Below are 14,685 nucleotides of genomic sequence, written 5' to 3'. Positions count from 1 at the left end.
TCATTTTGGAAAACAGTCTCGTTTCATTCACGGGATAAAGAAGACCCTCTATAAACGAGGGTTACCCTACCAGGACAGCCCTCTCCATATACGTGAACACACATAGCACACAAACTTCACACTACAAAGAAGAAATGCCACAAACTCCACACAAAGAAGAAACAAGTCACAATACACGAGTACAAAACACTGTGCCCAGAACAAAAACATACAATTAATTACAAAAAAAAATTAAGAAATTTACCAAAAAGAAAAATCCAAGGGAGACAAACTCCAAAAAGTGCCTTCTGAGTAGCGTCCCTTGATTCATTGCTTCATTGTTTCATTCATGCAACTTTACGAGGAATGCCGCGTGGAAATGAGATTGTTTTCCAAAATGGAGGCGAACACTTTTCCCCGTGTGATCGACTTGAAAAATTATCAAAATAATTAGATGTTCTCCTAATCTTCCTAACATGAAACCAATGACAGCCTTAATTCACAAATTAAGAACGTATATGTATATCTTCTGTAAAAATCATAAATCCAAAAGAAGCAGTATATATTAAAAATGGGGAAGGCCGGTTTATGGAATTACCTTAGATTTATAGTCCGTAAAGGATCTAGCTTTATGGTGTATCGTCAGATCCCAAAACCTGTTGGCCCAAGACCTCTTAAAAAGGGCCAACAGGTTTGGGGTTCTTCCCGATTTTACACACACACACACATAACGGGCTTCTTTCAGTCTCCATCTACCAAATCCACTAACAAGAGTTTGATCGGCCCAGTGCACAACGTTTTGTAAAAGTATTGGGGGGTGGGGATTTGTCAAGATACAATTGCACCTTATTACCTGATCCTTGACGAGAAGAAGAAAAAAGACAATCCAAGGAACTCTAGACAAGTTCGCCCAACGATCTACACCGTCAGAACAGCCCTCAACGAGTAAAACCAACGTCTGCGATCAGGTAGGTACAGTATTTGAAATTATTTCTTTCTAATATAGAAGCAGCCTAGATTTGTTTAACAATTTACCAAATTCGTAGGCTTACATAAGAAAAACGATCTAAGCTAGCCTAGGTTTTAATTATTACATGTGTATACATTTAAATAATGGTTATTTCGACTTAAATCGTTTTTTTTTTTTTTGCCTAAATCGTGTCCTCTGGAACTAATTAACGACGTAGGGTGAGGTATGATTGCATATAGGCAATTATGCAGATAAACAAATGAGATCTGTTAAATATAACAGTTTGGGTATGAAATACGAAATATGTGTATATGTATACATGCAAAATGTGAGAAAAGAAAGAGTGAAGACTTGCAGACGATGAATAGTTAAGTATAAGTATATAGGCGCAGGGGTGGCTGTGTGGTAGGTAGCTTGCTTACCAACCACATTGTTCCGGGTTCATTCCCACTGTGTGGCACCTTGGGCAAGTGTCTGCTATTATAGCCTCGGGCCAACCAAAGCCCTGTGAGTGGATTTGGTAGACGGAAACTGAAAGAAGCCAGTCGTATATATATGTATATATATATGTATGTATGTGCTTGTGTGTCTGTTTGTCCCCCCCCCCCCCCAGCATTGCTTGACAACCGATCGTGGTGTGTTTACGTCCCCGTAATTTAGCGGTTCAGCAAAGGGGACCGATAGAATAATTACTAGTCTTAAAAAAAAAATACAAGTCCTGGGGTGGATAAATTCGGCTAAAAAATTTTCATGGCCCCAGCATGGCCGCGATCCAATAATTAAAACAAGTAAAAGACGCACACACACACACACACACGCGCGCGCACATTATATATTAGTGTCCCTTCTCCTGTCTTGTCCAAGACCCAATGTCGGATTCGGAATGGGAAAGGAAGGTCCGAGAGGAGATGGGAGGGTAAATGGGAACGAGTGTGTGTGTGTGTGAGTGTTGAGGCAAGTGTGTGTGTGTGTGTGTGTGTATAGGGGTCTGCGCATACATATACGAGTGCGTGTGTATGTGAATGTTTGTGTGAGTTTCTGTACGTGTGCGTGCGAATGTGCATATGTGACGTGTGTTTGTGTGGTATATCCATGCATTTATATATATATATATATATATATATATATATATATATATATATATATATATATTTATATATATATATATATATCATAAATATACAGGGATTAGCAACTGGGTTGCTTCTCCAACATACTGAAAATTTAGAAATAGCAGTCAAAGAACTACTGATTCCAAACTACAAATTTTTCTCTAAAGCGGATGGCGATATTTATGGCACACATAGAACAAAAAACCGGAGGGAAAAGCGTAAACAAACCAAGCCTTTAGTTAATTGGATACGAATCGTTTCATGGTTAAGTGAATGGAAATTTCACTATTCCAATCTTCAGCCCGTGAATTTTTTTAGAGACACTTTCAAATTTATTAGAATATTTGGGCTGAAGATTGGAATAGTGAAATTTCCATTCACTTAACCATGAAACGATTCGTATCCAATTAACTAAAGGCTTGGTTTGTTTACGCTTTTCCCTCCGGTTTTTTGTTCTATGTGTGCCATAAATATCGCCATCCGCTTTAGAGAAAAATTTGTAGTTTGGAATCAGTAGTTCTTTGACTGCTATTTCTAAATTTTCAGTATGTTGGAGAAGCAACCCAATTGCTAATCCCTGTATATTTTTGATGATAAATAGTTTTACCGATAAAGGTTTTTTTCATACTGAACTACTTGGCAAAATTGTTAATTATTAATTCTATTATTAATTGACGATTCTCAGCCCTTATTCTTGTATATTTTATATATATATATATATATATATATATATATATATATATATATATACACACGCACGCACGCACATGTGTCCTTGTGTGTGTGTCTGCACGTGTGAATGTTGATGTGTCGTATACATGTGTGTGTGTGCGTGCGTGCGTGTATATTGTTCTGTGATGATGATGAGAATTGATCATCATCATCATCATCATCATCATCTTTAGCCCCAGTTCAGCCCTGAACCAGCCGACATATTCTATAGCCTTTCATCTTCTATTATTGTTTCCCGAAAACGGCTTCCCCTTTCTTATTTAAGACCGTGATGTGATTCGAGGTGTTTTGGCTGTTGTTTCTAGCGGTACAGGTATCACGTAGATAAACCCTCTTGTTAGTTTTTCTTCCGTTATTCTTGTTTAGCTCCGTGTCATCTCCGACTCAGTAGATCTATAATCATAGACGTTCCAGCCGTGACCGTCCCTGTCTGTTACTCAGGCACATCGAACGAAACCAACATTACATTGGTTTGTGAGACGGAAAGATGTGATTTAAGGAAGATTAGGCTGTTATTTCTAGCTGCTCCACTGTCCACCTACAAGCTCCCTCATCCTGTGTGTGTGTGTGTGTGTATATACATTGTTTGTGAGAGTGACTGTGTTGTTTTCTTTACTGTATTGCGTATATGTATTGAAGTTGTGTGCATGTGTGTATATATATATATATATATATAGTGTTTGTGTGTGTGAATATGAGATAAGTTTGTTTGTGTGGTGTTTTATGTTGTACGTGTATATGTATGCTGAGATTTTGCGCGTGTGTGTTTCGTGTTGTATGTGTGTGTGTGAAAATCGTTATTGTGTGAACATGGGTGTGATTATGAGAGAGTGCATGTATGTGTGTGTTGTTTTGCGTGTGTATATAAGTTATGTTTGTGTGTGAATATGAATATGAGAGTTGCACGTATATATATTTGTGTATATCGTAGTGTGTGTGTGTGTGTGTGTGTGTGTGTGTGTGTGAATGTATGTGTATACATTGTGCTTGTGAGTGAATGTTGTTTTTATTGTTGCGTGTATATATATATACACGCGTGTGTGAATATATGTGTGCGTGTGTGAATATATGAGAGAATGATGTTTTGTGTGTGTGTGTGTGTGTGTGTGTGTTTATATCGTAGTGTGTGTATATGTTGTGATTATGTATATGTGTGTAGCGGTTGTTTGTGTGTGTGAGAGAGTGTGTAGTGTTTCCTGTTGTGTGTGATCATTAAGTGTGTATATGAGAGAGAAAGTGTGTATATATGCAAATGTTGTGTTGTGTATCTATATATTAAAGTTGTGTATGTATAGGTTATTTATATTGTTTTGTGGTGCTTGTATGTGTGTATAGGTGAGGAGTTGTATGTGAACATGAAGTGTGTATACAAGAGAGAACGTGTCTGTTTCTTGCGTGTGTGTATATATATGTCGTATTTGTGTGAGTGGCTGTGTGTGTATGTCGTTGTTTGTGTATATGTTGCTGCATGTAAGCGAGAGTGGTCATCGTTGTGAGTGAAGGCGTGAATGTGTATGTAAGAGTGTATGTGCTCATGGTCAATGTTGAGTATGAGTGTGTGTGCGTGAGTGTACGAGTGAGTGTTTGTGAGTGAAGTGAGCGAGTGTGTGTGTGTGTGTGTGTGTGTGTGTGTGTGTGTGTGTGTGTATTGTCGCTGTTGATTGAGTGTGGCCGTTCCTATGTGAGTGTGTGTGTGTGTGTGTTTGTCTGCATAATGTATTGTATATGTGCTGCATGTCAATGCATGTGTGTATGTATGAGTGAGTGCGTTTGTGAGCGCGTGCCGTGTAGTTGAATGTGCGTGCGCGTGTGTGAGTGTGTCTGTGTGAGTGTATGCATGAATGTATTTGTATCAGGATGCATGTGTATATATATGCATAGAAGTATGTAATGTGTGCATGTATTTGAATGTATGTTTGTGTGTATTACAAGTATGTATATTTGTGTATACGTATACATGTATGTATGCATTAATGACTATATATGCACACATGCGTGTATACATATATGCATGTATGTTTTTTGTATGAATGCATATATGTATGAATATGTGTATATATTTGTATAACTGAACATATATATATTATAGATGTATACGCAAGTCGTCAAAAGTCCGTAAATCAGGAAAAATGCACTTATATATCTGTGAATAGAGTGGTTGTGATAGATATATAATACTGTACACTTCAGATATCTATCTATCTATCTATCTATCTATCTATCTATCTATCTATCTATCTATTTATCTATCTATCTATCTATCTATCTGTCCACCTATCTATCTATCTATCTATCTAGATAGATAGATAGATAGATAGATAGATAGATAGATAGATAGATAGATAGATAGATAGATAGGTGTGTGTGTGGATTTGTGTTTATGCATTGCTGTTATTATTCGGTGAAAGTGAGTGAGAGAGATTGAGGAAGAAAGAGAGAGTGACGGACAGACAGAGAGAAAGAAAAGAAAAGAAAGAGTGAAAGAGAGTGACAGTGCACGAGTGTGGCGAGTGGTGAGTTGAGTATGGCAAGCGGAGGGAGAGTGGAGAGTGGATTTTGTCATTAGTCCGGACACTCGAATACGCCACGGAGAGGGAGAAACAGCGGTCTCCCTTTACAAACGGCCGGTGGTGGACATCAACAAACGATGCCACAGCGGCGGAACACGGCGGCAGTGACCGTCAAAGAGGAGGAACTCAAGGGTTACCTACACAACATCGCAGACTTCAGGCGGGGCAGAATTATCAGGAAAGGCCGGGAGGTGAAGAACGACATTGTCTACGTGGAGAAAGGCAGCGACGGCTTCCTGTCGGACCGCGTTCGAATCCGTCCAACGGCGGTCACAGCCGCCACCACCACCACCAACAACAATAACACCAACACCACCACCACCGCTACCGCTACCGCCTCCGCCGCCTCCTACAATAATAATAGCAGCAACGTTGGTGATAATGGTAGTGGTGTCCAGCCGTGGGCCCACTTGCAGAAACTAGGTCGGCGCATCTGGGTGGCTAAAGAAATCCTCATGTGTAGCGGTCAAATGAACTGTGAAAGGGAGTGCGGTGGCATGGGGCGGTGCAGGGACGGTAAGTGAATCGCTTTGTTTGGCTTTCATTCTTTCCTTCTTTCTTTTTGTCTTTCTTTTTTTGTCACCTATTTTTCTTTGATTATTCCTTTTTTTTCCCTATCTTTTTTTTTTCTTTTTTGTCTTCTGCCTTCCTTCATTTTTTTCCCCTTCTTTCATCTTCCATCTTTCTTCATCTTTTATCTTTTCCGTTTTTCATTCCCTTTTCTTTGTATCTTTCTCTCCGTCCCGTCCAAACGTCCGTCCGTCTCTTTCTGTTCTTTCAATATTTCTTGGTCGACTTTCGTCCGGTTTACCCTTTTTTTTCTTTTACTTGTTTCAGTCTTTTGACTGTGGCCATGCTGGAGCACCGCCTTTATAGTCGAGCAAATCGACCCCAGGACTTATTCTTTACAAGCCTAGTACTTATTCTATCGGTCTCATTTTTTTGCCGAACCGCTAAGTTACGGTGACATAAACACACCAACATCGGTTGTCAAGCGATGTTGGGGGGGGGGGGGGCACAGACACACAAACACATACACACAAACATATACACACATACATATATATATATTACTATGATTGACCGTTGACTGAACACTATTCAATTTTTTTTCTCCGTGTTTTTCTCCTTGTCTCCGTATTCTTTCTGTTGAAGAGCGTAGCTCGAAACGTCAAAGACTTTCCGTATTCCCGAGCGTCATACTAATACATCCTTTTGTTGTTTACACCACCTGTCCTCGTCTGTTGTTGTTTTTTTCGTACATATATATATATATATATATATATATATATATATATATATATATATATATATATATACTATAGGCTTCTTTCAGTTTTCCGTCTACCAAATCCACTCACAAGGCTTTGGTCGGCCCGAGGCTATAGTAGAAGACACTTGCCCAAGGTGCCACGCAGTGGGGACTGAACCCGGGACCATGTGGTTGGTAGAGCAAGCGAGCTACTTACCACACAGCCACTCCTGTGCCTTTGTTTATTTTGATTTTACTACCGTTCACGACAATGGTGGTGGTGTTGATGAAGGTGGTAGCTACGACGACGACGATGATAGCTCACACCGAACATATAATAGCAGGAAACATAATGATAATAATAACGATAGTGGTAGCCAAGATGACGGCGACAATTATGATGCTAATTATGATGATGATGATGATGATGATGACGACCACAGCCAGGTTAGCTGTAATCCAGCAGCAGCCCTGGTTTCAAAGACATTGTTCAGACTATGGACAATCCTATTATCCCGTTTCCTTGCTTTCTTTTTCCAGACACAGCCAAGCCCGTCCTGCTCTACATTTATCATCCAATTTTGACCCCCCCCCCTTTGTTGTTGTTTAGCCCCTGGTCAGCTTCGATCCAGTAGACCTATGATCAGAGTTGTTCCGGCTGTGACCATCCTGTCTTTTATTCATACATAGTGTATCTAGGACTACATTATCTAATGTGTCCCCCTTGTTGTTGCTTAGCCCCTGGTCAGCTTCGATCCAGTAGACCTATGATCAGGGTTGTTCCGGCTGTGACCATGCTGTCTTTTATTCAGACACAGTGTATCTAGGACTACATCATCTAATGTGTCCCCCTCGTTGCTTAGCCCCTGGTCAGCTTCGATCCAGCAGAGCTATGATTGAAAAGACGCTCCAGTTGCGACCATCCCGTCTTTTATTCATACATAGTGTATCTAGGACTACATTATCTAATGTGTCCCCCTTGTTGTTGCTTAGCCCCTGGTCAGCTTCGATCCAGTAGACCTATGATCAGAGTTGTTCCGGCTGTGACCATCCTGTCTTTTATTCATACATAGTGTATCTAGGACTACATTATCTAATGTGTCCCCCTTTGTTGTTGTTTAGCCCCTGGTCAGCTTCGATCCAGTAGACCTATGATCAGAGTTGTTCCGGCTGTGACCATCCTGTCTTTTATTCATACATAGTGTATCTAGGACTACATTATCTAATGTGTCCCCCTTGTTGTTGCTTAGCCCCTGGTCAGCTTCGATCCAGTAGACCTATGATCAGAGTTGTTCCGGCTGTGACCATGCTGTCTTTTATTCAGACACAGTGTATCTAGGACTACATCATCTAATGTGTCCCCCTCGTTGCTTAGCCCCTGGTCAGCTTCGATCCAGCAGAGCTATGATTGAAAAGACGCTCCAGTTGCGACCATCCCGTCTTTTATTCATACATAGTGTATCTAGGACTACATTATCTAATGTGTCCCCCTTGTTGTTGCTTAGCCCCTGGTCAGCTTCGATCCAGTAGACCTATGATCAGAGTTGTTCCGGCTGTGACCATGCTGTCTTTTATTCAGACATAGTGTATCTAGGACTACATTATCTAATGTGTCCCCCTTGTTGTTGCTTAGCCCCTGGTCAGCTTCGATCCAGTAGACCTATGATCAGAGTTGTTCCGGCTGTGACCATGCTGTCTTTTATTCAGACACAGTGTATCTAGGACTACATCATCTAATGTGTCCCCCTCGTTGCTTAGCCCCTGGTCAGCTTCGATCCAGCAGAGCTATGATTGAAAAGACGCTCCAGTTGCGACCATCCCGTCTTTTATTCATACATAGTGTATCTAGGACTACATTATCTAATGTGTCCCCCTTGTTGTTGCTTAGCCCCTGGTCAGCTTCGATCCAGTAGACCTATGATCAGAGTTGTTCCGGCTGTGACCATCCTGTCTTTTATTCATACATAGTGTATCTAGGACTACATTATCTAATGTGTCCCCCTTGTTGTTGCTTAGCCCCTGGTCAGCTTCGATCCAGTAGACCTATGATCAGAGTTGTTCCGGCTGTGACCATGCTGTCTTTTATTCAGACATAGTGTATCTAGGACTACATTATCTAATGTGTCCCCCTTGTTGTTGCTTAGCCCCTGGTCAGCTTCGATCCAGTAGACCTATGATCAGAGTTGTTCCGGCTGTGACCATGCTGTCTTTTATTCAGACACAGTGTATCTAGGACTACATCATCTAATGTGTCCCCCTCGTTGCTTAGCCCCTGGTCAGCTTCGATCCAGCAGAGCTATGATTGAAAAGACGCTCCAGTTGCGACCATCCCGTCTTTTATTCATACATAGTGTATCTAGGACTACATTATCTAATGTGTCCCCCTTGTTGTTGCTTAGCCCCTGGTCAGCTTCGATCCAGTAGACCTATGATCAGAGTTGTTCCGGCTGTGACCATCCTGTCTTTTATTCATACATAGTGTGTCTAGGACTACATTATCTAATGTGTCCCCCTTGTTGTTGTTTAGCCCCTGGTCAGCTTCGATCCAGTAGACCTATGATCAGAGTTGTTCCGGCTGTGACCATGCTGTCTTTTATTCAGACACAGTGTATCTAGGACTACATCATCTAATGTGTCCCCCTCGTTGCTTAGCCCCTGGTCAGCTTCGATCCAGCAGAGCTATGATTGAAAAGACGCTCCAGTTGCGACCATCCCGTCTTTTATTCATACATAGTGTATCTAGGACTACATTATCTAATGTGTCCCCCTTGTTGTTTAGCCCCTGGTCAGCTTTGACCGGCAGAGCCATGATTGAAAAGATGCTCCAGTTGTGGCCATCCTGTCTTTTATTCATACATAGTGTATCTAGGACTACATTATCTTATGTGTCCCCCTTGTTGTTTAGCCCCTGGTCAGCTTCGATCCAGCAGAGCTATGATTGAAAAGACGCTCCAGTTGCGACTATCCCGTCTTTTATTCATACATAGTGTATCTAGGACTACATTATCTAATGTGTCCCCCTTGTTGTTTAGCCCCTGGTCACCTTTGATCCAGCAGAGCTATGATTGAAAAGACGCTCCAGTTGCGACTATCCCGTCTTTTATTCATACATAGTGTATCTAGGACTACATTATCTTATGTGTCCCCCTTGTTGTTTAGCCCCTGGTCACCTTTGATCCAGCAGAGCTATGATTGAAAAGACGCTCCAGTTGCGACTATCCCGTCTTTTATTCATACATAGTGTATCTAGGACTACATTATCTAATGTGTCCCCCTTGTTGTTGCTTAGCCCCTGGTCAGCTTCGATCCAGACAGATCTATGATATAAAAGACGCTCCAGTTGTGACCATCCTGTCTTTTATTCACACATAGTGTTTCTAGGACTACATTATCTTATGTCCCCCCCTTGTTGTTTAGCCCCTGGTCAGCTTTGACCGGCAGAGCCATGATTGAAAAGATGCTCCAGTTGTGGCCATCCTGTCTTTTATTCATACATAGTGTATCTAGGACTACATTATCTAATGTGTCCCCCTTGTTGTTGCTTAGCCCCTGGTCAGCTTCGATCCAGCAGAGCTATGATTGAAAAGATGCTCCAGTTGTGGCCATCCTGTCTTTTATTCATACATAGTGTATCTAGGACTACATTATCTTATGTGTCCCCCTTGTTGTTTAGCCCCTGGTCAGCTTCGATCCAGCAGAGCCATGATTGAAAAGATGCTCCAGTTGTGACCATCCTGTCTCTTATTCAGGCATAGTGTATCTAGGACTACATTATCTTATGTGTCCCCCTTGTTGTTTAGCCCCTGGTCACCTTTGATCCAGCAGAGCTATGATTGAAAAGACGCTCCAGTTTCGACTATCCCGTCTTTTATTCATACATAGTGTATCTAGGACTACATTATCTAATGTGTCCCCCTTGTTGTTGCTTAGCCCCTGGTCAGCTTCGATCCAGACAGATCTATGATATAAAAGACGCTCCAGTTGTGACCATCCTGTCTTTTATTCACACATAGTGTTTCTAGGACTACATTATCTTATGTCCCCCCTTGTTGTTTAGCCCCTGGTCACCTTTGACCGGCAGAGCCATGATTGAAAAGATGCTCCAATTGTGGCCATCCCGTCTTTTATTCACACATAGTGTATCTAGGACTACATTATCTAATGTGTCCCCCTTGTTGTTGCTTAGCCCCTGGTCAGCTTCGATCCAGCAGAGCTATGATTGAAAAGATGCTCCAGTTGTGGCCATCCTGTCTTTTATTCATACATAGTGTATCTAGGACTACATTATCTTATGTGTCCCCCTTGTTGTTTAGCCCCTGGTCAGCTTCGATCCAGCAGAGCCATGATTGAAAAGATGCTCCAGTTGTGACCATCCTGTCTCTTATTCAGGCATAGTGTATCTAGGACTACATTATCTTATGTGTCCTTCCTTGTTCTTGTTGCTTAGCCCCTGGTCAGTCCTGATCCTGTAGACCTATGATCAAAGATGTTCCAATTGTGACCATCCTGTCTTTTATTCAGACATAGTGTATCTAGGACTACATTATCTTATGTGTCCCCCTCGTTGTTTAGCCCCTGGTCACCTTTGATCCAGCAGAGCCACGATTGAAAAGATGCTCCAGTGTGGCCATCCCATATCTAGGGCCACATTATTTAATGTCTTTCCTTGTTGTTTAACCCCGAGTCAGTCCAGATCCAGCAGAACTATGATCACAGATGCTCTGGTTCCTGTTTTTCTTTCAGGCATAGTGTATCTAGGACTACATTTTCTAACGTACCCTACCTTCTTGTCATCATTGTTGTCATTTATCCCCGAGTCTATCCTGATCCTTCCGGGTAAAGTGTACCTAGGGCTACATTATCTAATGTGTCCCCCTTGTTGTTGTTTTAGTCCCTGGTCAGGTTCACTCCAGCAGAGCTATGATTTAAAAGATATTCCAGTTGTGGCCATCCTGTCTTATATTCATACATAGTGTATCTAGGACTACATTATCTAATGTGTCCTTCCTTCCTTGTTGTTTAGCCCCGTGTCAGTCCTGATCCGGCAGACCTTTCCAGTTGTGACCACCCTGTCATTTATTCATGCATAGTGTATCTAGAACTACATTATTTCATGTCTTTCCCTGCAATTGTTTTTGTTACTGCTGTTGTTGTTGTTGTTCTTTAAGCCCTAGGTCAATCCTGATACGGCAGACCCATGATAAAAAGTTGTTCATTCTGTGACCATCTTGTCTTTTATTCAGGCATAGTGTATCTAGGACTACATTATCTTGTGTGTCCTCCCTCGATGTTGTTGTTGTTTTGATCCTGTGAGAGTCTTAGACACGTTGGCAATTGGGTGCTCACTTCCATCCAGATAGCAACAGGACTGCTCCAATTCCAACGTTGGATGTATCACAACGTTGGATGTATCACAAGCCAGTCCTAGAGGCTTGTCTGGGATGAAATGCACAAGGGCTTGATCTGAGGACAATATGTTTTCCAGCTGTCCAAATGCTGCTTGTTCTTCATCTCCCCACTTCCAGGAAGCTGCCTTCTTGGTTAAGCAGTAAATTGGCTCAGCCGTAGTGACCAGATTTCAGATGAACTTACTGTAGAACGGAAAGAGATAAGACTTTGATTCAAGCTTGAGATGTCTATATATGAGGCGTCATCTTGACGACTGCCTCGTCTTTCGATTCCTTCAGTCGATAAGGTTTGGCCAAGATACTCCACGCTGGGTTGTGCGGACAGGCGCATTTCATGATGGCATTTGAGTTTTTTGTCATTCAGACGAGAGAGCAAACGCCTCAGGCTGCTCAAGTGGTCATTGGCATCTTGCTTGCAGATGAACACACCGCCTTGGAAGATGGCAACTCCAGGCAGATCACTGTATTGAAAGCGTTTTACGTAGGATGTGTGCAGTGCCTAGTGGTGCTATTTTCTGTATGTTATATTTGTTAAACTCTCTTACTCTCTTTTACTCTCTTTTACTTGTTTCAGTCATTTGACTGCGGCCATGCTGGAGCACCACCTTTTTTAGTCGAGCAAATCAACCCCAGGACTTATTCTTTGGAAGCCTAGTACTTATTCTATCGGTCCCTTTTTGCCGAACCGCTAAGTTACGGGGACGTAAACACACCAGCATCAGTTGTCGAGCGATGTTGGGGGGGGGGGGGGGAACAAACACAGACACAAACACACACACACATACACATATATATATACATATATACGACGGGCTTCTTTTCAGTTTCTGTCTACCAAATCCACTCACAAGGCTTTGGTCGGCCCGAGGCTATAGTAGAAGACACTTGCCCAAGGTGCCATGCAGTGGGACTGAACCCTGAACCATGTGGTTGGTAAGCAAGCTACTTACCACGCAGCCACTCCTGCGCCTACACTGTTTTTTTTTTTTTATCATACATAATGATAGGAACTGTTTCTATTTTTAGATTCCACATTCGAGTTACCTCTTATTATTATTATTATTACTACTACTACTATTGTTAATATTATTCAGTTGTCTTATTTTTATCACATGCTTTCACTGCACTACCAAGCGCAGTTCTGTGTGCCTTAGGTTTGTGCTGTGGTGCTCTTATTTTCACAGTATTGAAAGTGTTTTACGTAGGATGTGGGCAGTGCCTAGTAGTGCTATTTTCTCTATGTTATATATAGGAGTGGCTGTGTAGTAAGTAGCTTGCTTACCAACCACATGGTTCAGGGTTCAGTCCCACTGCGTGGCACCTTGGGCAAGTGTCTTCTACTATAGTCTTGGGCCGACCAAAGCCTTGTGAGTGGATTTGGTAGACGGAAACTGAGAGAAGCCCGTCGTATATATGTATATATACATGTATGTTTGTGTGTCTGTGTTTGTACCCCCAGCATCGCTTGACAACCGATGCTGCTGTGTTTATGTCCCCGTAACTTAGCAGTTCGGCAAAAGAGACCGATAGAATAAGTACTAGGCTTACAAAGAATAAGTCCTGGGGTCGATTTGCTCGACTAAAAAGGTGGTGCTCCAGCATGGCCACAGTCAAAAGACTGAAACAAGTAAAAGAGTAAAAGAGTAAAAGAGAATATATTTGTTAGATCTGGTGTTTGTGTTATGTATTGTCTGGGTTTTTTTATCATACCTAATTGTAGGAACTCTATCTATTTTTAGACTCCACATTCGAGTTACCTCTTATTATTATTTCTACTACTACTGCTTTAGTAAATATTTTTAGAAAACCCAACGTTTTTGGGGTCTAGTGATGAAAGTGCTAAAGTGAAAAATAATAATCTTACTTAATAATTATAATTTACATCAGTTATTTAGGCTTTTAATTAACTTTATTTGTGCAGAAAGAGAATTTATACAGGTCACTCCCTTTTTGTATATCTCTTCCTGGACGGAAATTCCAGATACAAGGATGCGGGGAAAGTGGTTTTGTAGATTAAAATAAAAGGCAAAAACAATGTTTGTGCATTTAGTGGAAAGTGGGTTATACATCATTAGATGTACACCTGACTTTCCTATATAAAATTAAGTATTAACGGAACGCTGAACTCCAAACTATCAACTCTAACAACATTTATTCATGGTGGAAAATATACATCTTTAATCTTGTTTGTTGAGACGTCTTCGGTGTGTGTGTAGAGACATGGCTGTTGGGACGTTGGTATATTGATGTGAGCTGTCTAGCGTGAGTTCGAAAGATGGAGAGACAGCTAGACACGTCCTTGCTCAATCGCTGGCCAGCAAGAAAGAGACAGAATAAAGCGGGAAACGCTTGGATGTTGAATTCCACGCATGCGCACGGCATTACTACATGCATGTCACTGCCACCGACAACAATAGCAACACCATTGTCACCACCATTGACACCACCACCACTACCAACAACAACAACAACACTGATAACATACTCTCTTTTTACTCATTTACTTGTTTCAATCATTTGACTGCGGCCATGCTGGAGCACCGCCTTTTTAAGTCGAGCAAATCGACCCCCAGGACTTATTCTTTGGAAGCCTTAGTACTTGTTCTATCGGTCTCTTTTGCTGAACCGCTACGTTACGGGGACGTAAACCCACCAGCATTGG

The 14,685-nt window shown here is 41.6% G+C and overlaps 1 protein-coding gene across 1 annotated transcript in view; it reads left to right on the top strand.

The window, feature by feature from the left end:
- Positions 1 to 5,290: 5,290 nt before the first annotated feature.
- The window catches only part of LOC106884181 (uncharacterized), a 57,172-nt gene continuing 47,777 nt past the window's right edge, over positions 5,291 to 14,685 (top strand). The window contains exon 1 of the mRNA XM_052978193.2: positions 5,291 to 5,879. Within this exon, the coding sequence (XP_052834153.2) occupies positions 5,441 to 5,879 (439 nt within the window). The 5' untranslated portion in view covers positions 5,291 to 5,440. The remainder of the gene's footprint in view (positions 5,880 to 14,685) is intronic.

Source organism: Octopus bimaculoides, chromosome 30 (genome assembly GCF_046866305.1).
Source record: "Octopus bimaculoides isolate indiv1 chromosome 30, ASM4686630v1, whole genome shotgun sequence".
In the NCBI taxonomy this organism is placed as follows: Eukaryota; Metazoa; Mollusca; class Cephalopoda; order Octopoda; family Octopodidae; genus Octopus; species Octopus bimaculoides.
Note: the sequence above shows the minus strand (reverse complement) of the source record. Positions and strands in the feature narration are given on the sequence as shown.